At 42.3% G+C, this 25310-nt stretch overlaps 1 protein-coding gene across 15 annotated transcripts in view; it reads left to right on the top strand.

Moving 5' to 3' along the window:
* The window catches only part of ENOX1 (ecto-NOX disulfide-thiol exchanger 1), a 680015-nt gene that overhangs the window by 414665 nt on the left and 240040 nt on the right, over positions 1 to 25310 (top strand). For all 15 annotated transcript variants that reach the window (XM_059892207.1, XM_059892198.1, XM_059892204.1 and 12 more), the window contains 2 exons: positions 11600 to 11743; positions 12754 to 12891. In XM_059892207.1, coding sequence (XP_059748190.1) covers positions 11600 to 11743; positions 12754 to 12891 — 282 coding nt within the window. The remainder of the gene's footprint in view (positions 1 to 11599; positions 11744 to 12753; positions 12892 to 25310) is intronic.

Raw genomic sequence — 25310 nt, 5'->3', positions numbered from 1 at the left:
AGCTAATTAATTATGAATAAAGCTCTTTGTGTTGTAGAGATTGTGTCAGGTTGATATGCTGGATAAGTGCATGAACACATGTCTGCTTCATTGTGCGAGTAATGAAATCATTATCCTGATTGCATTAATGGGCCTAGGCCTGGAGTATGTTTGGAGTTGACAGCTACGAGGTTCTTAAGTGCCGTCAACTCATTCCCTGCATGGCTCAACCACCGCTCATTGCTTCTTATTTTCTTAGTCATCATTTTACAGTAAGCGTTATCTCATATAATAAATCATAAAATTTAGAAATGCACAAGAGTAAGAACATCAGAGTCCTTGAAGAACAGACAGTTTTTTGCAGTAAGACTAAAAAGGGGGAAGTGACAATGCTAGTGGGAATTCTTTTAAAATATTTGTTTAGGTTGGGCTTAAGCTGTGAAAATAATAAACCGTGGCAGCAATAGCAATACACTGTAATTCACGCTAAGCACATTCGGCATAATTTCTTTTTTTATAAATAATAAAACCATAAATAAATATGATTACTCTCAGCTAACATGAAATTACATTCAGCACGTGGAGCCAGATGTTTTCCTCTCAGATCTGTGTTCTTTCGGGTCAGTTTTCGCTTACTCCCCTGCCGGTAATTTGTAAGTAATCTGTGAATAAATAACTGGGGATGGCATTTGATCTTAACCCGAGTTTGGTGAATTTGAGGGGAGACGGAGCTTTGTTTATCTCATGTGCCGGAGGAAAGAAGGGGCCAGATGGTGCCTCAAAACAGCCACTTAAAACTTCACAGGCTCCAGGCACCCACAGCCTTCTTCTGGAGGCCTCATCCCACATTGTATCAAACATATGAAATGCACTCACGCATGACATTCAGTATGACCTTGTCTACATGACTTTTGAGCAGGACTTTTTTCTTTTCCCCCTTGGCCACACTGTACATCATGTGGGACCTTTTTTTTTTTTTAATATAAATTATTTATTTTTTAATTGCTTTACAGAATTGTGTTGGTTTCTGCCAAACATCAACAGCATGTGGGATCTTAGTTCCCTAGTCAGGGATCTGACCTGTACCCCCTGCAGTTGAACCATGGAGTCCTAACCACTGGATCACCAGGGAAGTACCAGGCAGGGTCTTTGTAATTCTGCTTTTGAAATTACTTGCCTTCACGTTACTCATTTCATCTACAACCAACTCTGATTTTTCTATAACTGTGCAAGCTCAGGGTGTTTTTTTTTTTTTTTTTTTTTCAATGTGAGTAAGCCCTGCTTACAGATGACTTTTAACTCTAATGAGATCTAAATTTGCTAATTAGAGACGTTGTCATAATACAGAATGCACCGGTATTTCATTAAACGACTATTTGCTTTTGGTCGTGCATGTTTCATTACAGGTTAACACAAGCCATTTTCAGCTCTCCCACATTATCCTAGACATTGGTGTCTTTAGTGCCTCATTGTTAACAGAGTCATACTTAAAGAAATAGGCTACTTTGCCGGGGCCGATGGGTTCTTAATCTGGAAGATAGGAGTAGAGAAAGAGATTCCATTTGAGGAGCTTAGTCCTCCAAATGCCATCCCCTTGTACGGAAGGAAGATTTTCTTTAAGACATGCTGAAGAGGCGAATTGCATCTCCTGCTGGCACTGACAGGGAGAATGAGTGTTCACGGGAGAAGGTGGGGTAGGGGGCAGCGTATTTAAACCTTTGGATTGGATTCTGTTACTGAGACGGGGATAGGGGAGAGGTGGGGAGAGAAAGGGGAAGGGAGGCAAAGGATGGAATTATGTTCAAATAGCAGCAGCATTTTACACTGACCTTCAACATTGTCTTCAATGCTGGAACCTTATCATCATTTATCCCACCCCCTGTTTTTGAGAGTCTTCCCAAGTGGCTCAGTGGTAAAGAATCCACCTGCCCATTCAAGAGATGTGGGTTTGATCCCTGGGTTGGGAAGAACCCCTGGAGAAGGAAATGGCAACCCACTGCAGTATTCTTGCCTGGAAAATCCCATGGACAGAGGAGCCTGTCGGGCTACAGTCCAAGGGGTCACAAAAGAGTCAGACACAACTTAGCTACTGAATAACAGCAACAGCTCTTTTTGAATGTTGCCAAGCACGGCCAGTAGCAACCAAGGTTTGACCCATTTCCTCAGGATGCTCCCTGCCAGCCTTGAACTTTCCAGTTGGAAATCTCACTGCACGGGCGTTTGCACTGTGCCTTGGGGGCCCCTCCCAACCAGCCCAGCCCCTTGTCTCCACCTGTGACTCCCCGAAGAGTAAAAAGGATCATCCCCGGGAGCCCAGGGCCTCCAGACTCCTGCCTACTGGTTACAGAGCATCAGCAAGGGCTGTGGGTGCTCATTTAGGGAAGAGAAAACAAGGTCTCCAGCCCCAGTAACATGCTGGAGGTGAGGTGTCCTGCTCCTCAGGCGATCATGGCTGTGGGGCTAATGCTTTATTCATCGTGTTGCAATGGCATCATTAAGAGCACATTAGTTTAAAGAGTAACTAACATGTTCTTGTTGACCCTCCAAGGAGAGAGATTAAACAGGATGAGCAGCCAGCTCACGCCAGTCACAGCCCCATCCAGGTTTTATTGCAGGTGGATTTCCATAGATTAAAGAGCTCTGCTCAAGGCTTTTTGGAGAACAGGTAACTCATTTACCAGAGTTTGCAGCCGTTTAAGGGTCACTTTTTTCACCCTCTACCATTAAAGTGTTCCACTCGGTAGCTTAATATATTTTCCATGGTTGGGTCAAGGTGTGATATGAGAGTGTAATGAAAAAAAAAAAAAAAAAAAAAACCAGCTGAGTACCAGACAGCACAAATTGTAGAGTTAAATGTCCTCTGCTTTCCCTTACATAAGAAGATGCTTCCAGAAATCACTTTCAGTGCATAAGTATGGTTCAAAATGATCAGTTTATGACCAATATGCCTTTCTACAACTGTGCATTCCATTAAAAAAAAAAAAGTTCTTTGATCTGTGGGACTGCCTATGGTTTATAGAGATAAAAAAAAAAAAAAGCAAAACAAGTTTTTGTTTTATATTGGGGTGTAGCCGATTAACCAACAGTGTGTGACAGTTTCAGGTGAGCAGCGAGGGGCCTCAGGCGTTCATGTACATGCATTCTCGCTCAACCTAGATGGTGGCTGGGTCTTTGAAGCCAGAAGTCGACCTGAAGCCTCTTCGGGAGGTGTTACCATCTTTCTCCAAAGGACTCTTGTTCTCTCTGCTTTCTCCATCGGCCTCCCATAGTTTTCAAGAGAAGTTTTTAGGTAGCTCCAGCCTTCTGCTTACATTGTCTGTTCTGTAGAACTTTTTCAATGGGAAAGAAAGCGAACAGAGAGGTGCCCGCAGAAAAAGCTAGTCTGTTGAGGGGAAGCAAGAATTCCCTGATATGGCCTTGTTTACTTTTTCTCTTTTCCTTATTTGTGGCCGCACTGGGTCTTCGTTGCCGTGTCCTCCAGTTGCGCAGAGGGCGGGGTGCTCTCTAGTTGCGCTGCGGTGGCTCCCCTTTTTGTGGAGTACAGGCTCTAAGGTGCGTGTGCTCAGTAGTTGCGGCTCAGGGGCTCAGTCATCCCACAGCATGTGGGATCTCCCCAGGCCATGGATCAAACCAGCGTCCCCTGCACTGCGAGGCGGATTTTCACCCACTGGACCACCAGGGGATGCCTGTCCTTAATTTCCTTTTATAAACTTGTCCGTGACTGACTAATTTGGCAGATATTGAGTTATGCCTCCATATCCCTAGGGAGGGGCTGGAAGAGTCCCTTGCCCAAGGCCGCACGTCACTGTAGAGGCAGGACTGAAAGAGCTCAGATATCTTGTTTTCCAGATAAGACCTCTGCTGAAGGGAGATTTGAACTTCTAAGGCTGTTCTGAGATTTTTGCCTGTCAGCAACATTTTGGGGACTTTTGTATCTGGGTGAAGTTACACGTGATGAACTCTCAGGTTAGAATATTGATATTCTATGAACTTGGGTGAGTTTGTCTCCATTGGTAGGTAGCCATTAGTGAGGGGACTTAACTGACCTATTACATGATTCATAAACAGTTTTCAAGTATAATATTGCCCTTTTCAGAAAATCTGAACTATCCTAAGTATGGAAGGTGTCTCTGCAAAGACTTTGAAATATATATTATCATAGTAGCATCCAGTTCTATTTTCTTTTCATTTCTGTTTTTAATGGAAAGAGAAGTACTTTATTCCTGTGGTCTCGAGCTTTCTCATTTATTACTTTGTTCAGTTTAGAAATATAAAGTGTAATTTTTTTAAAAGCAAAGAGCTCCTGAAAACAAAATAATTTTACCTCTGTCATTTCTCTACACTTAGGTAAGTAATGCCAAATAGTATTTTTCTTTGTGTCAAAGATAATTGGCTTTATCTGCTGTCCTGCCATGCTGGTTGGGTTATCTCTTTGGCAAAGTTGGTTCTTTTGTTTGATCACATCATTTCAGAGGGAGACCTTCTGTCTCTCTCATATTCAGTCCCCACTCCCCTCTCTCAGCATCCAGTTCTTCAGAAATAGATATGTCGTGGGCAAAACTTCATCCTCCCTTCAGTAACCATTTCCTCCCCTCAGCTGGAAGGATGATGATTTGTAGTTTAAAACTGGCTGCTCGACAAAGTAGAAAGATGGAGGATATAATCACAGACCCTTAATGGCATTCTGTGTTTGAGAAATGGCCAGACCTGCTTTTTATCCTCTGCGGTGCCTGCCAAATGGAAACTTTCCCTTTCTTACCCTGATTTCACGTCTTTACCACTATACCTATATGCCTTTGTTACACTAATGTACTGCTTAATGGACCTGGAGATGCCATTATTTATGGATTTCGGCTCCTCCAGAATAGCTGGGAAGAAGTCTCACAAAAGGAGGACATGACAGTCACGTGCTTATGACCCTGTGTTGGTTACCAGGGAGGTGTGGGGTCTTAGCTCTTGGAGAGTGACTTGTTAATTGCACCAAGACATCTGGAAAAATCTAACATTTTAAAAAATTGTCTTTGATATTTTAAATTTCATCTTGTGTTCTAGTTTTCAATTGCAGTTTTCCCTTTTTTCTTTAGCTTTCAAACCTCCAGCCTTTGAGATTGGACCCTGGAACTGAATTCTGTCTTTTTGTACTCTTATTACTTCCTTGTCTCCCTCTGTTATTTTCCTTTTTACTTTCTTTCCTTCCTTTTATGCCTGAATTTTCTTGAAAAACATATATATATAATGTGTAATTTATACATAAGGATTTAAATGTATAGACTTATAAACAATTTTATATGTATACTGAGCATCTGTCATAATTCTAGGTACTGTACTTGCTTGCTGCAGAGTATGCAAAAATGATCAGTTTCCATGATCATTCTAAGTATGCTGTTTATCAGGGATGTAGACATAAACAGCTAATAAGAGTATGAAGTTCTGAGTGCTGGTGTATAGAACACAGCGCTGTGGGAACACAGAGGAGGGAATACACATCTCCTTTGTCTTCTTGCCTTAAAAGAAAGTGAAAGCCGCTCAGTCGTGTCTGACTCTTTGTGACCCCATGGACTATACAGTCCGTGGAATTCTCCAGGCCAGAATAGAGTGGGTAGCCTTTCCCCTCTCCAGGGGATCTTCCCAACCCAGGGATTGAACCCAGGTCTTCCGCATTGCAGGTGGATTCTTTACCAGCTGAGCCACAAAGGACAAGCTAAAAATTACTCAGCACAGAAGTGGCATTTTTCTCCTCGGGTGCACCGGGCTATGAGACATGTCACATCATGGCCCCTTTGAAAAGAGTCTAGTGACTTCATGAACATACCAATACAAAACTAAAGGTTATAGGTCAGGTTTTATTTAAAAAGCCCTGTCGATTTCACGGATTCGATAGAAAGTACTACAGGGTTCAACCCTGCCTGAGTCGACCCCAGCCCAGTTCGTCCTCTGCCAAGAGGTGGCTTTTTCTCTTCCATTACCAAGTAGGACCTTTCTAGCTTTAGTTGATGTAGTATTCCTACCCTGCAATTCTCTCATCAGAAATTCCCCCCACAAAATCTCATGCCTCATAAACTTTAATATAATCGAAATCCCTTCTCCAAACGTTAATCCTTTTATTTCACACTAATCAGGAGACATTGATCATTAATATCCAACATCCTTTCTGTTTAACAGATATGAAAACTTCATCGTGTGTTATCACATAGTACCCTGAGTTGTCTCTGTCATCAACTGCCTCCTTATTATCCTCTTCAGGCTCTTGCCTCTAAAGGGTATCCACCATCCAAGAATTACTCCCGCATAAAAACTATTAGTAAGATGTAATGTAGTCTTTACTGACATTTCCTTAGAGGGCACAGGGGCAAGATCTACGCTGTATATTTCCCAGTAGTCTGGATTTGGTCATTTCTCTTCTCTGAAGTCCCCTTTTCTCATGAGTGACCCCCAAAGATCCCTTCTTTTCTTCCCCTCCTCAAAGTATTTAGCCTTGGTGTTCTTTTTCTTTTTAACCACATTTTGCAGAGCAACTCCACTCTGCCTTGAAACTTAACAGATTCCACCCAGATCCTAGATCATTTAAAAGGACCTGTTCTCCTTAGAAGCCTGTTTAGTAATCCTCTTTGATAATTTAAACATGTCTTTGTGATCCTTTTGTGTTTGAAGAGATAACAGTGAGAATTTTATAAAACTGATGAAAGATACTAGGCTCTTCTGGTTGTTCCTCAGTGGGAAAATTACTGAGTTACTGTTTATCATTATAGGAAGCAGAAATGTCTCCTTTATTCCTAAATAGTTGCTTAAAAATCATGGAGTTAAAACATAAGTAATGTCAATTTAACAATATTCTGTGTTGTTTTAAACTATGAGCATTTCCATAACCTCCAGAGAGCATCCTACTGACTACATGGAGATCAAAGTGAGAATATTTTCTTAGTAATAGAAGTAGAAAGTAGAGCTTTGGGAATGCATTTTTCTTTTTTCTATAAAAGTAACCCATGATAATGCTACGACTACTTCCTGTAAATTAAAAAAATTTCAGATGTCCTATGAGATAGGTTTCCTTTGGAATCAACTCTCAACAAGAAACTAATAAAACTGACTTCCTCAGTATAATTATTCTTCTAGTAAGGTAGGCATGAAACTAAGGACTTAGGTCATTCTTTTAAATAAGAAAAAAATTTAGTGCTCAGCATTTTTTAATAGGAATCTGTTTTGTGGACAGTTATAGATGGATTTTTATTACTCACAGTGTGTGGGATTTTTATTACTCACAGAGTGTGCATGTGTGTATGCTTGGGACCTGTAAGAGTTGGACGGGTGCAAAGAGTTGTGTTAGAGTAGGAGAAGCCTGTGTCTTTCTTTTAGGCCAAGCAATATTTTCTTAGGCTTCAGTTCAGTTCAGTTGCTCAGTCGTGTCCGGCTCTTTGCGACCCCATGAACCGCAACACGCCAGGCCTCCTTGTCCATCGCCAACTCCCAGAGTCCACCCAAACCCATGTCCATCAAGTTGGTGATGCCATCCAACCATCTCATCCTCTGTCATCCCCTTCTCCTCCTGCCTTCAATCTTTTCCAGCATCAGGGTCTTTTCCAATGAGTCAGCTCTCCACATCAGGTGGCCAAAGTATTGGAGTTTCAGCTTCAACATCAGTCCTTCCAATGAATACCCAGGACTGATCTCCTTTAGGAGGGACTGGTTGGATCTCCTTGCAGTCCAAGGGACTCTCAAGAGTCTTCTCCAACACCACAGTTCAAAAGCATCAATTCTTCTGCACTCAGCTTTCTTTATAGTCCAACTCTCACATCCATACATGACCACTAGAAAAACCATAGCCTTGACTAGACGGACCTTTGTTGGCAAAATAATGTCTCTGCTTTTGAATATGCTGTCTAGGTTGGTCATAACTTTCCTTCCAGGGAGTAAGTGTCTTTTAATTTCATGGCTGCAGTCACCATCTGCAGTGATTTTGGAGCCCAAAAAAATAAAGTCAGCCACTGTTTCCACTGTTTCCCCATCTATTTGCCATGAAGTGATGGGACCAGATGCCATGATCTTAGTTTCTGAATGTTGAGCTTTAAGCCAACTTTTTCACTCTCCTCTTTCACTTTCATCAAGAGGCTGTTTAGTTCTTCTTCACTTTCTACCATAAGGGTGGTGTCCTCTGCATATCTGAGGTTATTGGTATTTCTCCCAGCAATCTTGATTCCAGCTTGTACTTCCTCCAGCGTTTCTCATGATGTACTCTGCATATAAGTTAAATAAGCAGGGTGACAATATACAGCCTGATGTACTCCTTTACCTATTTGGAACCAGTCTGTTGTTCCATGTCCAGTTCTAACTTGCTTCCTGACCTGCATACAGGTTTGTCTAGAGGCAGGTCAGGTGGTCTGGTATTCCCATCTCTTTCAGAATTTTCCACAGTTTACTGTGATCCACACAGTCAAAGCGTTGGTGAGTTTCAAAGCTATTTGCTCCATTGATACAGCCCAGTAAAATCCTGAGTATAAATATATTGTATTGAACAATTATGAAATTGGGTGTGAGATTTTGTACTTGAATGAAACTTAACAAAGAACAGGTTAGATTTCCATTGAACCTTGAACAAAACTGTATTGTTATCCTAGGCATTTTATACATCGGGAATTTGGGAATTCCCAATTCCTGATTGTTTGGGAATAATCTTACCTCACTAATAGCTGTAAATAGAAACTGCCAGTTTCACAATTGATCATGAATCTCTTGAAGGCTTTTGTAGTTTCATAGCTTGGGAAAAAAAAAAAAAAACCTAGAGAGAAACATTTGTACATTTTTTAAATTACATTATTTTACAAAGGAACAGTGGAAAAGGAAGAAATATTCTGGTACAATTTAGATGTGACACAGAAAACTAGGGCAGCCCTTACTTTTAGAAATATTGAGTGTTACTAACTGTTTTAAAATTAATTACATAATTATCCAGTGGAACACCAAGATCCCAGGGTACCTTAATGTCAAGCTACACTTCCAAATAAAATAATAATAATTAATACCTGCTTTATTCCAAGTGCTTTATTAGCTGTAATTTTTAACTCCCCACATGTCTGTGTGTAAATAAACATCATTAAGAATATCAGTCTTTTGTATCGTTTAGAAATAAGAAAACTAAGGCAGAGAAATTGATTAGAATGATAAATTAGGTATTATGGCCTTGAATCATTTAGAGAGGCAGGTACTCAATAGGAACAATAGAAGTTAGTAGAGTATAAAAATCACTGTTGCAACTATTCATAAATTCCAGAATAATAATTAAGTCTCATTAGGGGCAACTTTAGGTTTACAAAGCACAACTTGCCAAGGAAACAATAGTTTTTTTGGTGAAACAGTAGCAGTTTGTTAGTGTTTTTTCTCCATGAAACAGTAGTTTATTAAGATGGTGATGCAAAGTGTAGGTAGAAGCTATGGGCCACCAGGACACTTGATGCCCCTTTGTAAGACCGCAGTCATTAAAGTGAAAACGAACACTGGAACAGACAGTTAAAAAGCCAAGAAGACTAACACCACCCCTAAAACACTACAGCGAAAAAGGCAAAGTGAAACATGGCCGGTCAGGTGCAAGTCATAAAGCCTACACAACAGAGGGATGTTCTCTGATATAGTGTTCCAGAACTGCACACTCATTGGACAGGAAAAAGTTGTGATTAATGCCCATTTGGGGAGAACTTGAGCTAGAAAAGAAAAAAGCAAGCCAACTAAACTTGAGTGGGGCGATAAGTAAGACAAACAGTGGCCTTGCAGTGATCCGATCTGCCTCTACTTCTGGGCCATTTGAGCAAAAGAATGAACACATTCTAGCCTGTCTCTGCTTTGGTGTTCTGAAATAGGTGGATGTGGAGAGAAGAAAATTGCTTTAAGGTTCCACCATAGAAATGTCGCTAGTGAGTGTACAGCGAGAGGGCAGGCATTTGGTTACTTATGCCTTGATGTTACTGGCTTTATTTTACATCGTGAGAATCTCTTTGATGGCATTCATTGCCTAAGATAATGGAGGCATGTAAGACATAAACACATTCTGAATTCATTTAGGTGGAAGAGTCTAATTGCGCGGTATAAAACATTTGTCCTGAGTACAGTTTGCTCCCAAAATTGGAATCATTTCACTGCTTCTTTTTTTTTAATTTTATTTTATTTTTAAACTTTACAATATTGTATTAGTTTTGCAAATACCGAAATGAATCCGCCACAGGTATACCTGTGTTCCCCATCCTGAACCCTCCTCCCTCCTCCCTCCCCATACCCTCCCTCTGGGTCGTCCCAGTGCACCAGCCCCAAGCATCCAGTATCGTGCATCAAACCTGGACTGCTTCTTGATGAAAAGGTTTCATCTTCCTGATAGACTATGGAAAACAATTCCCTACCATTTCTCATGTCCCTGTGCTGAGGGCTAGGGATTCATGGAGACCAAAGAAACAATTTGCTCAATACCTACCTATCCTTGAGATATTGAAACCTGAGCTTCCATTTGAATGAAACTTACACTCACCTGGAAAATTTATTTATTTATTGAGAGTAGTGTTCAAAGGGATCACTGATTCTCCCACCTAAGAATCAAAGAAATCAAAGGGCCAATCTTCATACTAGATATACTAACACACAGACTGTAACACTAATTCTAAAATACCTATTAAAAGAAGCACATGTAATAAAAATTTCTAAATGGATACCTAAATAAAAATAAATACTTTGCATTCAGTTGTTTTACCCGTCTATGTAAAATTCAAGTGATATATTTTATCTTCTAGTCTCAAGCTGGTGAAAGTGCACTTAACATGTACATAGGAAGGGTATGTTTTTGCATTTTTAAGGATGGAGAGAAAGCATAGCATTGTAAAAATAGTGAAGTCTGGAGGGGCCCTTTGCAACTTTTTGTAATGTTTTATTGTGGGTTTTTTTGGTTAGAAAAGTGCTTTGAAAAGGCTTATAAAAATACGTTTATATATAAGCTGTTCAATTCTCAGGAAAACTCAGACCAAGCAAGGTACAGCCAGTTAATCATATCTTGTCATAGAAATAAAAAAAAGCAAGTGCTTTTCCTCGGTGGCCCCATCACGCTCTGCACTTCTTCGACGGGCAGGCGGCATGCCATTCTTCCCTTTCACCTTTTCGCACGATTGTATTTTGGGCACGTCCTTTACCAATCTCACCGTGAATAGCTTATTGCTTTTTTCCTCCTTTTCCCCACTTTTTCTCCCTGTCTGAATACGTTTCACAGATGACTGTCTTCGAAAATAACATCAATTAATTTTTGAACTTAAAAAAATCACATGTGCCGCGAGTCTGCCCTCTCCATTGATGTGCCGTGTGGGGAGGAGGCTGTGCGGGGCCTGATAAGCTCCGTTTGTGAGGTCTGTTCAGCTGGAGGCCAGGTACTAGCCGCTCCACAGAGGGGCTGTTTATTCAGCCAGCCCTGCTCCAGGTGGTCGCCGGTTGACCCTCACGTCTCCCGGCCGCTGAAACTGAGACTCTACAAGGAGGCGACTTCGCTTCTGTGCGTGCCACTGCAAATTGCCATTGTTTGTTTGCTGTTGTTGTTTGGAGTAGACGACAGATTTGCCCCAGAAGTCTTTCTCACCCCACTGCTCTCCCCCTTTTGCAGAATCCGATGATGTCCGCGGGGACCCTGCACTCAGCCATCAAAGCGCTCCTGCCGCTCAGGATGCTCGTAATTCAGTCGTAGATGCAGGTGGCGTTGAGAGCATCACCCAGTGTTCCCAGCAGCTTCCTCAGATGATGGCTGCAGGTAAATGTCGGTGGCCAGCACAGGACACAAGGCGGGCATTTTGCATCATAGTGGAAAGGCTCCCCAGCCATGGAAACATGTGTCGAAGCAGGAGCCTGGGCTCCTCAAACAAGCCAGGCCGTGGAACTAGTGAACGTCACAGTTAACTCAGACTGCGCTGGTGGGCTGGTGGTTAAGACTTTGCCTTCCAGTGTAGAGAGTGTGGTTTAGATCCCTCCATCAGGGAGCTTAGATCCCACATGCCTCCAGGCCAAAAAACCAAAGCATAAGACGGAAGCAAAAATTGTAACAAACTCAATAAAGACTTTAACCAAAGATAATTGAGAAAATAAATTTCTTTAAAACAAAAAAGAGCATCAAGTCCAGTTTGATATATTTTGCTGTCTTCTTTTTTAGCTCTGTGCTATTTGTTTTCAATATTATTTATTTTGTCTTAATAAAAGTCTGTGCTTGTAAGAAATATTTTGGGAGTCACTTCAGACAGGCACCTGCATTTCATGTACGAATGTTCATTATTTGTTAAGGATGGAATGTGTTATAAGGTAAGTCTTAATAAATTCAATCAGGACTGCTTTCAGTGCTCGACAACTGAATTTGGAGATTTGTATTAGATAGTTAGAGGGTGTGCCTGCTTCAGAATTACACTCACAAACAGACAAATTTATTTATTCTTACCCAATTGACTTGTTTTACCCAAAGAGTCCTCTTCACTGGGGAACTTAACTAATGTTTCCCTGGGAAAAGGAAGTGATTCTTCATTTTTTTTCCCCCTAGAGGTGCATCCTTAATGGCACGCTGAGTATGATATAAACTGCATGTCATTAAGTTTCCTCCCAGAATGTGTTCCGTCATGTTGACGTCTGGAGAAAGTGTTGGTGTCAATTACAGTGCCGTATTTTTTTGTGATTTGGGAATGTGCTTAAAGGAAGCCTCACGTCTCCAGAAACGCAATTTGTTTTCAGACACCCTCGCCGGTGGAATCTTAAGTCGGTTTGCTTTCCCACCCGCAGCGGCCGATGGTTTGGGGAGCATCGCAATAGACGCGACCCAGCTAAACATGTCGGTGACAGACCCCACCGCCTGGGCCACCGCCATGAATAACTTGGGCATGGTTCCCGTGGGGTTGCCTGGACAGCAGCTCGTGTCAGGTAAGCCCTCTCTGGGGTTGGAAGATGTCTGCAGCCGCACCGGCAGGCTTGGGTACTTGGCACCTCGTAATCTTTCCACACACAAATGTTGAGCCTGGCCTGGGATTTATGCCCAGGGCGTGTTTGGCAGGCCATGTGCCTGAGTGTCTTGTCCTCGTCACTTCGCTCTTCTGCCGAACAGCCGTTCCCAGAAAAAAACTCACATGCAGTATCTCTCACTGATGGCATTGCAACATGAATTTTGTATTTTAAAAAGGTAAATAGTAGAGCTAATATTTGCTTTCCAATTTGCAAAGCTCTTCCACGGATGTTACAGCATTTGATTCCAGTCTTCTCTTTGAGACAGGTAGGTCCTAATGGTGGTTGCGGCTAAGGTTTGTGTTCCCATGTTAAAAATAGGGGAAGAGGGGCCCGGAGTTTGGGTGGGTGGCTTTTCCAGCACTGAAACGGCAAGGCTTAGAAGCCCGAGTCAACTGACATTGTGTTCCATGGTTTCTTTCCATCATATTTTGGAATTGTCATAATAGTAATGCATTTGAGAGAGAAAATGTTTGGAGACATCACAAAGTAGGAAGTCTTTGGAAAGAGTTCATCATTGAATTTAACAAGTTTGTTGCTGATTTTCCATGTGCTCTGTAACAAATGCTTTGGGAAATAGAATAAATATATACCTATATAAGTGTCCTTGAGGATTCAGGGAGCATGTCTCCCCAAATTAAAAAACATAGTGATTAAAAACCAGCAAAAAAAAAAAAAAAAAAATGATGGGTAGAATCATGGGCTAAGAGGTGGTTCAGACTAGTACTATAGTAATTTCCAGAAGGATCAGTGCCTGGGGTCTGAGGAAAGATGTCATCAGTGAGATGAGATTTGTGCTGCCTGGAAAGATGCTCAGGTCTCCTGTATCCACTTTACTCAACTTATTCACTCACTTAACACACGTTTTTTGAGGCACTGTCCTGGTGCAGAGGTGGTCCCTGCCTCTCTGCCTTTCCAGAATTTTCAATGGAAAACTGACAGTTATTATGCCATGTTGCTAATGTGGTTTAGTCCTGAAGCTGTGTTCAACTCTTGCAACCACACGGACTGTAGCCCACCAGGCTCCTCTGTCCATGAGATTCTCCAGGCAAGAATACTGGAGTGGGTTGCCATTCCATTCTCCAGGGGATGTTCCTGACCGAGGGATCAAACCCAGGTCTCAGTCACTAAGTCGTGTCCAACTCTTTGCAACCCCGTAGACTGCAGCACACCAGGCTTCCCTGTCCTTCACTATCTCCCGGAGTTTATTCAAACTCATGTCCATCGAGTTGGTGATGCCATCCAACCATCTCATACTCTGTCATCCCCTTCTCCTCCTGCCTTCAATGTTTCCCAGCATCAGGGTCTTTTCCAATGAGTCAGTTCTTCACATCAGGTGATCAAAATATTGGAACTTCAGCTTCAGTTATCAGTCCTTCCAATGAATATTCAGGACTGATTTCCTTTAGAATTGACTAATTCGAGCTCCGTACTCTCCTGGGGACTCTCGACTATTTTCTAGCACCACAGTTCAAAAGCATCAATTCTTTAACACTCAACCTTCTTTATGGTTCAACTCACATCCATGCATGACTACTGGAAAAACCATAGCTTTGACTAGATGGACTTTTGTCAGCAAAGTAATGTCTCTGCTTTTTAATATGCCATCAAGGTTTCTTGTAGCTTTTCTTCCAAGGAGCAAGCATCTTTTAATTTTATGCCTGCAGTCATCATCTGCAGTGATTTTGGAGCCCAAGAAAATAAATTCTGTCACTGTTTCCATTTTTTCCCCATCTATTTGCCATGAAGTTATGGGACTGGATGGTATGATCTTAGTTTTTTGAATGTTGTTTTAAGCCATGTTTTTCCCTCTCCTCTTTCACCCTCATCAAGAGGCTCTTTAGTTCCTCTTCACTTTCTGCCAGTAGAGTGATATCATCTGCATATCTGAGGTATTAATATTTCTCCCTGAAATCTTGACTCCAGCTTGTGATTCCTCCAGCCCAGCATTTCACATGATATACTCTGCATAGAAGTTAAATAAGCAGGGTGACAATACACAGCCTTGATGTACTCCTTTCCCAATTTTGAGCCAGTCTGTTGTTCCATGTCCGGTTCTAACTGTTGCTCGTTGCCCTGCATGCAAGTTTCTCAGGGAGACAGATAAAGTGGTCTGGTATTCCCATCTCTTGAAGAATTTTCCACAGTTTGTTATGATCCACACAGTCAAAGGCTTTAACATTGTCAATGAAGTAGAAGTAGATATTTTTCTGGAATCTCTTGCTTTTTCTGTGATCCAGCAGATGTTGCCAGTTTGATCTCTGGTTCCTCTGCCTTTTCGAAATCCAGTTTGTGTATCTTGGTTCATGTACTGCTGAAGCCTAGCTTGAAGGATGTTGAGCATTACCTTGCCAGCATGTGAAATGAGTATAGTTGTGCAGTAGATTCGGCATTCTTTGGCATTGCCCTTCTTTGGGATTGGAATTACACTATGGTCATTCTTATATGTCAGAAGAACAACTCACTTTTGCACATCAAGTTGTATTAGAGTAGACAGGATACATTAAGTATAAACCTATTGCCTTTGGAGAGTTACTAAGTTGCACACCCATATATGTGTGGACTTTGAGCTGAGTTGAGCAAGCATTTGATTTCTTGTTGTTTTTGTTTTGTCAATAGGGCAGTACATGTAAGCGTCTAAACTAGCTGTAGTGAGTTATACGTACTGCGTGTGGCAGTGTGTACACGAATACAAGCGTGTATGTAATGCCATTTCTTCTATAACACAACAAAGGAGAAGAGAGGACAGGAAGCAAAGGAAGGTGGGAGACAGGAAAAGGAAAGTCAGATATTAATATTACAAAACATTATGCTTAGGCTATTTATAAAATTCCCCAAAATGTTGTAAAATAAATGCAGTAGAGGCTTAGTCTGCTATGGGATGTGTGTGTATGCACATAAATGACATTTTCTATCATTTGAACATGTGTTTATCCAGACCCCTTTTCCCTAAAGCTAATCTAGACAAATACTTGCTCCTAATAACTTGAGAGTACAGATTTATATGTTTCTGTCCCAAATTTTCTCAGCTGTCTAATTGAAATATTCATACAGCAGAAATCACTTTACTCTTGTCTCCACCTCCACTCCTCTCAGAAAGTGTTGTATGACTTCCAGGGTAAGCCACAACCTCAATAATTCATTATTTTTTTCTTATGATTTTGAGTCTTCTGACATTTTAACCATGACCGATTTATGATTTTCCCAGCAACTTACCATGAAAAGAATTACAGCCCTACTCGTTGTAGAAGATTTACCGTATCTGCCCTGAATTACATTCTTCATCTCCTATATTAGCCAAAGTGCTTAAGCTGCGTCTGAGCCTTTCGGGGTCTTGTGGAGCATCCTGTGTCATCCCTCCCCACCCATCAGGGGAACTGCACTTGGCTTTGTTCTCGTGGCGGCCTGCAGACTTCCTTTGTCGAGACTCTCTCAGGGTAAAGTTCTGTTGTGCTTGGTTACTGTGTATATATTGTCTTCCAGTCTTTTCTCTATGAAGTATGTGAGTACTATTAAATATAGAAATCTCTATTACGTATTTTTATTAACACCTTATCCTAAATTATTTTTTTTCCATTTTATAGTTTTATATTAAAATTTTAGAATAGTCCTTTGAATAAATCTTCACCAGTTTTTCTGTATTTGCACTTAAGCTGTTTCCTTTTTTTTTTTTTTTTTTTTTAATTTTATTTTACTCTTCCTAGCCAAGTTTCTGGAGAACTTAATCTCTTTGAGTTTAAGTATTTTACCTTTTCTTTAAAATGATAATTGTATCTATTTCATGAGACAGTTGTAAGATTGAAATATGATAACTTATGACATACACTAACTGCATAGTACCTACACATAGTAAGCATGCATTAAACATTAACTCTTACTCCTCCCTTTCTTCCTTGTGATGTTTTTTAACGATATTATGGTGAACCATTTTTATGCATAGAAGTTTTTGGCAATTAGAATTATTTCCCTTGGATTGACTCCTACATGTAGAATTAGTCGGTCAAAAGAAATGAACATTTTAAAGTTTCTTGTTAAATACTGGACAATTAATTTCCAAAATATAAATGCATATTTAATATTTACTGACTTGATATGCAAAGGTGGCATCCTGTTCTTTTGCCTTAAATTATTTTATAACTACTCTTTTTAAATTGTGGCATTTTCCTTCATTTATTTTTTCACTCATATTTCCTCTTTTGTAAATAGATTACTTTCATCCTATATCCACTTATCACATAGGATTTGGGCTGACTTTTTTATTGGCTTGTATTTGGTCATTGCTTTTAAGCATTTTAAGGGGCTTCCCAGGTGGCGCAGTTGGTCAGGAATCTGCCTGCCAGTGCAGGAGACATAAGAGGTGTGGGTTAGATCCCTGGGTTGGGAAGATCCCCCGGAGGAGGAAATGGCAACCCACCCCAGCATTCTTACCTGGAAAATTATTTTAATCTTGCAGTTCATATTCTCTAAAAATATTTATCTAGTCTGTTTTTCACCTCTTTAATATTATTTCTTTTTTAAAAAAAGAAAGTTTACCATTTCCTTTATGAGTCCTTTTTGAGTATTCCATTTCTAAATGCAGAAAGGTTTTGCCCACTCTCTACAGTTGATACATAGTCCTAATTGTCCATGCCTCCATGGATATACTTTCTTCTTTTATCGGAAGTTCACTTGTGCATGTTTAATCTATTTCTAAAGTATCTGTTCTGTACTACCAACCTCTCTTTTTTTCCCGCCTCCACATCATTTCAGTTCTTACAGCTCTGTTGTATATTTACATGAAGTACCTAATGGGTGGTGCTGTTTCTTCCCCCCATAATCATAGAGCTGAAGAATGTTGCCCCTCGCCCAGTTTTCATGCTAGCACCTGTCTGAGGCAACTTTTAACTGTACCCTTCCTTCCAAGAAATCTCCTCTAAATTGTCTCTGACAGGATGACAGAGAGGTTAGATTTTATGAGCACTTGGCCTTCTCCCAAAGTTTCTGGTATTTCTAAATGACCAACTACTCTTTCCTTGCTTATTCAAATCAAATTGACACTGAATCCCATTCCTTACTACTTTTTCCCTGTTTATTGGGAAACATGAATTATCAACAAAGCAGGACACACATTTTTCATATCCTCTGATTTTATCAAAAGGATTTCCCAGGAAATCAAATGCATTTATGGTTGCTGTATCATGCCATTCTGATGGGTCATTGTGAGCTCCCACGATTACACCTCTTTAATGTTCCTCCCCTTTCATCATCACCACAGTCCCCTTCCCACTTTCATGAACTTCCTCATCTACCTTCTTTATATGTAGCGCTACTCAAGATCATTTCATCGAATTTGCGTATTTTATCCCAAATGAACCATTCTACTGGTAAGTGCTTGCATGCTCAGTCACTTCAGTCATGTCCAGCTCTGTGCGACCCCATGAACTATAGGCCACCCAGCTCCTCTGTCCATGGAATTCTCCAGGCAAGAAGACAGGAGTGTGTTGCCATCCCCTCCTCCAGGGGATCTTCCTGACCCAGGGATCAAACCTGCGTCTCGTATGTCTCCTGCATTGGCTGGCGGGTTCTTTACCACTAGCACCGCCTGTACTCCGGCCCTAAATCCCACACTCAAAGTCTTGGTTTATCATGAGATAATATTTGCCTCCTTATAGTATTGGACACTTATTTTATTCCACATATTTTTAGTTTTGAGGAATTTTCAAATTTTTGTTATTGTTGATTTGTTTCTATTATCCATACCTTGTGCCTTAGTATAGATCCAGATTTTCTAAACTGGCCTGATGGAACATCAGTGTCTTACAGTTGTTAGGTGGGGTGGATGTCGTGTAAGTATTTATGTGGCCTAATAACCATGGTAGATTCTGGGTTTAACATAGCTCAGTTCAGTTGCTCAGTCGTGTCCGACTGTTTGTGACCCCACGGATTATGGTCTTCCAGGTCTCCTGTCCTCCACCATCTCCCAGAGCTTGCTCAAACTCATGTGCATTGAGTCGGTGATGCCATCCAGCCGTCTCACCCTTCTCCACTGATCTCGAGATAGGGCACCTACCGACCTGGGGAGTTCATCTTTCAGGGTCCTATCTTTTTGCCTTTCCATACTGTTCATGGGGTTCTCAAGGCAAGAATACTGAACTGGTTTGCCATTCCCTTCTCCAGTGGATGTTTTGTCAGAACTCTCCACCATGACCCATCCGTCCTGGGTGGCCCCACACGGCATGGCTCATAGTTTCATTGAGTTAGACGAGGCTGTGATGATTGCTTTCTCTGTGGGTTTCCTCAGAGCCTTGACTCTGCTAATGTGCAGTTTGAAAGAGTAGTGGCGTGTATCTTGGATTCCCCAAACATAACTTAGCCTTTAACAAATATCTGTTAACATCTCATGAGACATTAGAATACTGCCATCAAACCAGATTTTCCCTCCAGCTATGGAGATCCCAGGCCATGGCCATCCATCCATCTTTTGTTGCCCTCTCTGGTATGCTCCCTGTGATCTGGTTTACAGTTGTGTGTGTGTGTGTGTGTGTGTTTACTGAGCAGTGTCACTTCCTAATCTCAGGTCTCAAAATAATCCTCATGTGGTCTGGTGTTGCCTGTGATACGCAGTGTCACTTCCCAGGAGCGCCCCCATCTCTGGTGTCATTGATTGAAACTGAGAATATCAAATCCCAAGCTTCACACCATCTGTGCAACCAGCTGCCCCCTTCTCTGTATATCCTGGCTTCTCCTCCAGAGTCATAGCCATCAACTGAAAGGGTTGGAAAGCAGCAGCTGAGTTGACCAGGTGTTAAGTTGCCTGCCCAGGCCCGCCTAGGAGCTGGTAATATTTCCTGGATGTTCTCTGGACATGAGTTTATACCTTGCTTTGCTCTAAACTTTTTGAAGTTTTCTTGCCTAACATCAGCAATCTCTCCTTAGCTGTTATTGACTTGTTGTGTGTTAGTCGCACAGTCGTGTCTGACTCTTTGCAACCCCATGGACTGTAGCCCTCCAGGCTCCTCTGTCCATGGAATTCTCCAGGCAAGAACACGGGAGTGGGTAGCCATTCTCTTCTCCAGGGGATCTTCCCAATGCAGGGATCGAACCCAGGTCTCCCGCATTGGCAGGTGGTTTCTTCATCATCCGAGCCTCCAGGGAAGCCCTGTTATTGACTTAAAGTGGACATATATCTCTTACCTCAGGTTTCTTAGTGTGACATTTGTTGTGTTTCAAATACGTGTTCAGAATCACAACTCCCCATTAGCTGTGGAAGTGCCACCTGCCTTATCATGGCTTAAATCTCACAGGTATCGGAGTTCATCCTCAGTTCCTACCTTGCAGTTCCTTCTGAAGCTCTGAGTTCACTCTCCACACCCCTGTTCCCTGCCACTCTGAGAAGAGCTTAGCTTCACAGCTCATGGGGACATGAGCTGTCCTCTTCCTCTCTCACTCATGGATGCCTGCACTCATTTTAATTCCACTCTGCTTCCTCTGAATATTTTTTGTCTAGCTTCCTTGTTGGGTTGTTTAATCCTCCCAGGAACACCTTTATCCTCTTCAATATGCCCAGATATGAAGAGGCATTTGTTAAATCCTTTCATCTCCTGAAGCATCTCTCTTTTAACTTGGATTTATCAAGCCAGATGTGGTGATGAATACTGGGATTACAATACATAGACCTCACTCTCCTATATGAGAGCCTAGTGGGAGAAATAGAGAGGCGGGGATAAACAAATACAAATCAGCATGATGAGTAGCAATGACACTAACAAATAAAGGATGCTATAGGATATGGCTGAAGAGTGGTAAGCTGGGGAGTCCTATGATTAGAGCTCTAGTTTTTTACTTGTTTTTGTGTGTGTGTGTTTGTGGGGTTATTTTGTCATTTTTATTGGTGTATGCTGGATTTACAATACTGTACGCTTTTCAGGTGTATAGGAAAGTGAATCAGTTTTACAACCACATACATCCACTCTTTTTTAGGTTCTTTTCCCATGTAGACCACTACAGAGTATTACGTAGAGCTCCCTGTACTACACTGCTGCTGCTGCTGCTGAGTCGCTTCAGTCGTGTCCGACTCTGTGCAACCCCATAGACAGCAGCCCACCAGGCTCCCCGTCCCTGGGATTCTCCAGGCAAGAACACTGGAGTGGGTTGCCATGTCCTTCTCCAATGCATGAGAGTGAAAAGTAAAAGTGAAGTTGCTCAGTCGTGTCTGACTCCTAGCAACCCCATGGACTGCAGCCTACCAGGCTCCTCCATCCATGGGATTTTCCAGGCAAGAGTACTGGAGTGGGGTGCCATTGCCTTCTCCGCTGTGCTATGCAGTAGGTCCTTATTAGTTATCTGTTTTATAAATGGTAGTGTGTATATGTCAATGCCAATCTCTCAATTTATCCCTCCCCTAGAAATTGTCATACTAAGTGAAGTAAGTCAGACAGACAAAGATAAGTTTCATGTGATATCACTTACATGTGGAATGTAGATCTGTAGTTCCACAGAGCACTTGTGTTAAGTCCTGCAGAGAACTGATGGGAGTGGGGAAAGGCTGGTGGCAAAGAAATCTGGTGAGAGGGTGTAGTGGTTACCCAGCCATGAGATAATAATGGCAATTATTGTCACAGTGGGGAGAGAAGTGAAGGGAACATTTAATTAAAGAAAAAAAAAAGAAGGAATTGATAACTGAGTCCATGTGAAATGCACGGAAAGTGAATAATCAACAGTAAACCCATTAATCCTGGGCTTCTGGCTTTGGAAATTGTGTAAGTGCTGCGGTCATTGACTGAGAACAGGGAAGGGAGAAGGGGGCTGGGGAGAAGAGGGTGTGTTCCTTTTTGGATGTGTGGAATACGAAGAGGCTGTTGAAGGAAGCACGTGGTGATCAGTCACATGTAAGGGTCTCGCGCTCATGAGAGAAGCAGGGGTGGAGACGTTGCTTTGGTGCGCATGGACGGCCGCTGACTCCTGTCTCTGCTAGTCACGTTTTTGCTCTGAAATTAACATAGGCCCTCAGCTACTCATGCAGGGATCAGCCTAGGCTCCAATTGCATCTCCAGATAACTCCTTCATCTTCTCCTTTCTTTGACCCGCTTGATTTCTATTGTTGCTGGATTCCAAGGTCTGAGATAAGAGAAGTTGTCAGAGACTTTAAAAATGTAACCTGGAGATCTATAACCAAAGCTTTCTCACCAGCTCACAGAGATACTCAGACTCTCTGATGGTAAACTATTCCACACACTTGTTTTTAAATGAAAGTTATACTCCAACCAGCAAACGTCCTTTTTCTTAGTCCCTCTTGATACTAATGATGGCACCGGCATGATTAAGGGATTCGGATAGCCTGGGGGCTTAGTGGTTGGACTCTTCTAGAAGATGATGTTCAGTCCTCTTTTGTTTTCATTTCCCATCGTGTTGGAAGACTTCTCATTATCAAGTGCCAGAAAATAAGTAGGCCCTCGAATTAACGTTTCACAATTTATATACCTGATTTCATGTCTCCCTGACAGTTCTGTTATACTTTCCACGGTTATTTACCCTTTTTTTTCTCAGGACAGCAGGGTGGTACATTGGTGTATTCATTCATTCACCGCACCATCACTGAAGGTTCATAATGCACTGCGTATTTTACAAGACACTAGAGAAACAGCAGTTTACACGACAGACAGGTGATGCTCCTATGGAGAGACACATTTCTAAAGAAGCAGATGTTTTCCAAATAGCTGTGCAGGTGATCATATAATTACAATCGTGGGCTGTTACCAAAGAGAGCTGGAAGCCTGACTCGCTTCGGAGCAATTGGAGGGTGTTCAGATAAGGTCCCCTTGAAGAAGTTATATTCATGCCAAGACCCCAAGGATAGATTAAAATTATTCCAGTAGCAGGAGGGAAGAACAGGAAGAAAAGTCGAGTTTGGGAAAATGAGAAAATTCTAAAAACAGAAAAAGCCCCTTGGAAAGGCCTGAGGTGGTAAGAACCTGGCTCTTGAAAGGAAATGAAAGGTGTGTATGGTTGGGCAGGAGAAGGAAATTGGCATGGGGTGGGTTGTCAGGCTGGTCCTTAACGTGTGTCTGGAGAGGTTGGCTGGGCCAGATCGTGCCTGCCAAAGTGAGGAGTACAGATGTTATTTGAAGTGCAAGCTATTGAAGGATTTCAAGCAGGGAAGCAACCTCTGACTCATGTTTAAAAGAGGGGGGGCAGGAAATCATCCAAGTTGTTTTGTAGGGACTGCACTGAAGGGTGGTAGAAGGCATCTGGCCCCACATCCAGAGGCTTATGGGAATCCCTAAAGAGATGAATGGTAGACTGGAGTACTGTGCACCCGCTGTGTGTCAGGCATTGCCACAGGCCCTGCAAATTCACACGCACTCCTGGAGCTGGTGTTCTGGTGCTTTGTTAGCGATGTGTGTGAGTCTACAGTATTTCTAGAGGGAAGAGAACCTGCGGAAAGTTTTTTCAGAAGCTGTTTGCTCCTTCCTGTACGAGGTACCGTGTACAGTAATTGATGTCACTCCAGACAAATCAAGGCTTGTCCTCCAATAACTCCCCACCAGTGACAATGGCCCATGTCCTTGTTGGCTAGAGATGCTGTAAAATGGAAGCCCTTTCCAAGTGCTTGTGTAACACGATAGTTATTTGAAATACTGTCATTTTTTTTCCTCTTTCATGGAATGAAGCACGTAATTATTACTTGCTGTGTAAAATTACTTCTTTGTAGACTGACTTTTTTTTTTTTTTCAGTGTTACAGCTCCATTTTATTTATAAGATAGCAGGAGAATCCAAGACTCGAAGAGAAGAGAGTGGAGGAGTGCGTGGGGAGGGAGAAAGAGAGAGAGAGCGCACGCATGCACGCGGGAGAGAGAGTCCGAGAGCGAGAGGGCAAGAGCAAGAGCCAGAGCGAGAGAGCGAGAGCGAGAGAGAGAGAGAGAGAGCGAGCGCAAGAGCGAGAGCGAGAGCGATAGAGAGAGAGCGAGCGCGTGCCCGCACGCACGTGGGAGAGAGAGTTTGTGAGAAAGCGCTTTGGCTCCTCCTTTTATGTTTTTTCCTTCACCTGGGCCTGCCCTATGCAAATGGGGCTTACCAGGAGTGCTGTTTGTTCTGTTTGTTCTGCCTGAAGTCTTCACTCTGGTCCTCGGACCTTCCTTGTCTTTTAGCCACCGCCATTTTGGACTCCTTTTCCCTATTCTACCTACCTAACATTCCCCCCTCAAGAGATGGGAGGCCCAATTCTTTGGGAATAGGGGCGTTGAGGTCTTTCTGGCTACTTCCTGCTGAACTAGGATGCCGAGGGGTATTGGGCCTCCCCCTTTTGCTAGTCTCAATCCTCAGAGTCGTTATAGCGGTGTCCAAGGGTGTGTGATATTTTCCGTGGTCAGCTGTAGTTTTATATCTTTGTTGAACTGGGATCGCATGTTGTAGCTGGTTGACCTCCTTTCGAAGAGTTGGGTTGCTTTTCTGGGTGCCTGGTATCCTCTGCCGGCATTCAGAAGTTGTTTTGTAGAATTTACTTGACATTTAAATGCTCTTTTGATGAATTTGTGGGGGAGAAAGTGTTGTCCCCGTCCTACTCCTCCGCCATCTTGGCTCCTCCCCCTAGACTGACTTCTTTTGAATTTAGTTCAGTCACTTAGTCGTGTCCGACTCTTTGCGACCCCATGAATCACAGCACGCCGGGCCTCCCTGTTCATCACCAACTCCCAGAGTTCACCCAAACTCATGTCCATCGAGTCGGTGATGCTATCCAGCCATCTCATCCTCTGTCGTCCCCTTCTCCTCCTGTCCCCAACCACCCCCCGCCACCCCCCAGCATCAGGGTCTTTTCCAATGAGTCAACTCTTCACATGAGATGGCCAAAGTGCTGGAGTTTCAGCTTTAGCATCATTCCTTCCAAAGAAATCCCAGGGCTGATCTCCTTTAGAATGGACTGGTTGGATCTCCTTGCAGTCCAAGGGACTCTCAAGAGTCTTCTCCAATACCACAGTTCAAAAGCATCAATTTTTCGTCACTCAGCTTTCTTCACAGTCCAACTCTCACATCCATACACGACCACTGGAAAAACCATAACCTTGACTAGATGGACCTTTGTTGGCAAAGTAATGTCTCTGCTTTTGAATATGCTATCTAGTTTGGTCATAACTTTCCTTCCAAGGAGTAAGCGTCTTTTAATTTCATGGCTGCTATCACCATCTGCAGTGATTTTGGAGCCCCCAAAAATAAAGTCTGACACTGTTTCCACTGTTTCCCCATCTATTTCCCATGAAATGATGGGACCAGATGCCATGATCTTCGTTTTCTGAATGTTGAGCTTTAAGCCAACTTTTTCACTCTCCTCTTTCACTTTCATCAAGAGGCTTTTTAGTTCCTCTTC

Source organism: Bos taurus, chromosome 12 (genome assembly GCF_002263795.3).
Source record: "Bos taurus isolate L1 Dominette 01449 registration number 42190680 breed Hereford chromosome 12, ARS-UCD2.0, whole genome shotgun sequence".
NCBI classification, from domain to species: Eukaryota; Metazoa; Chordata; class Mammalia; order Artiodactyla; family Bovidae; genus Bos; species Bos taurus.
This window is presented reverse-complemented; position numbering and strand designations above follow the sequence as displayed.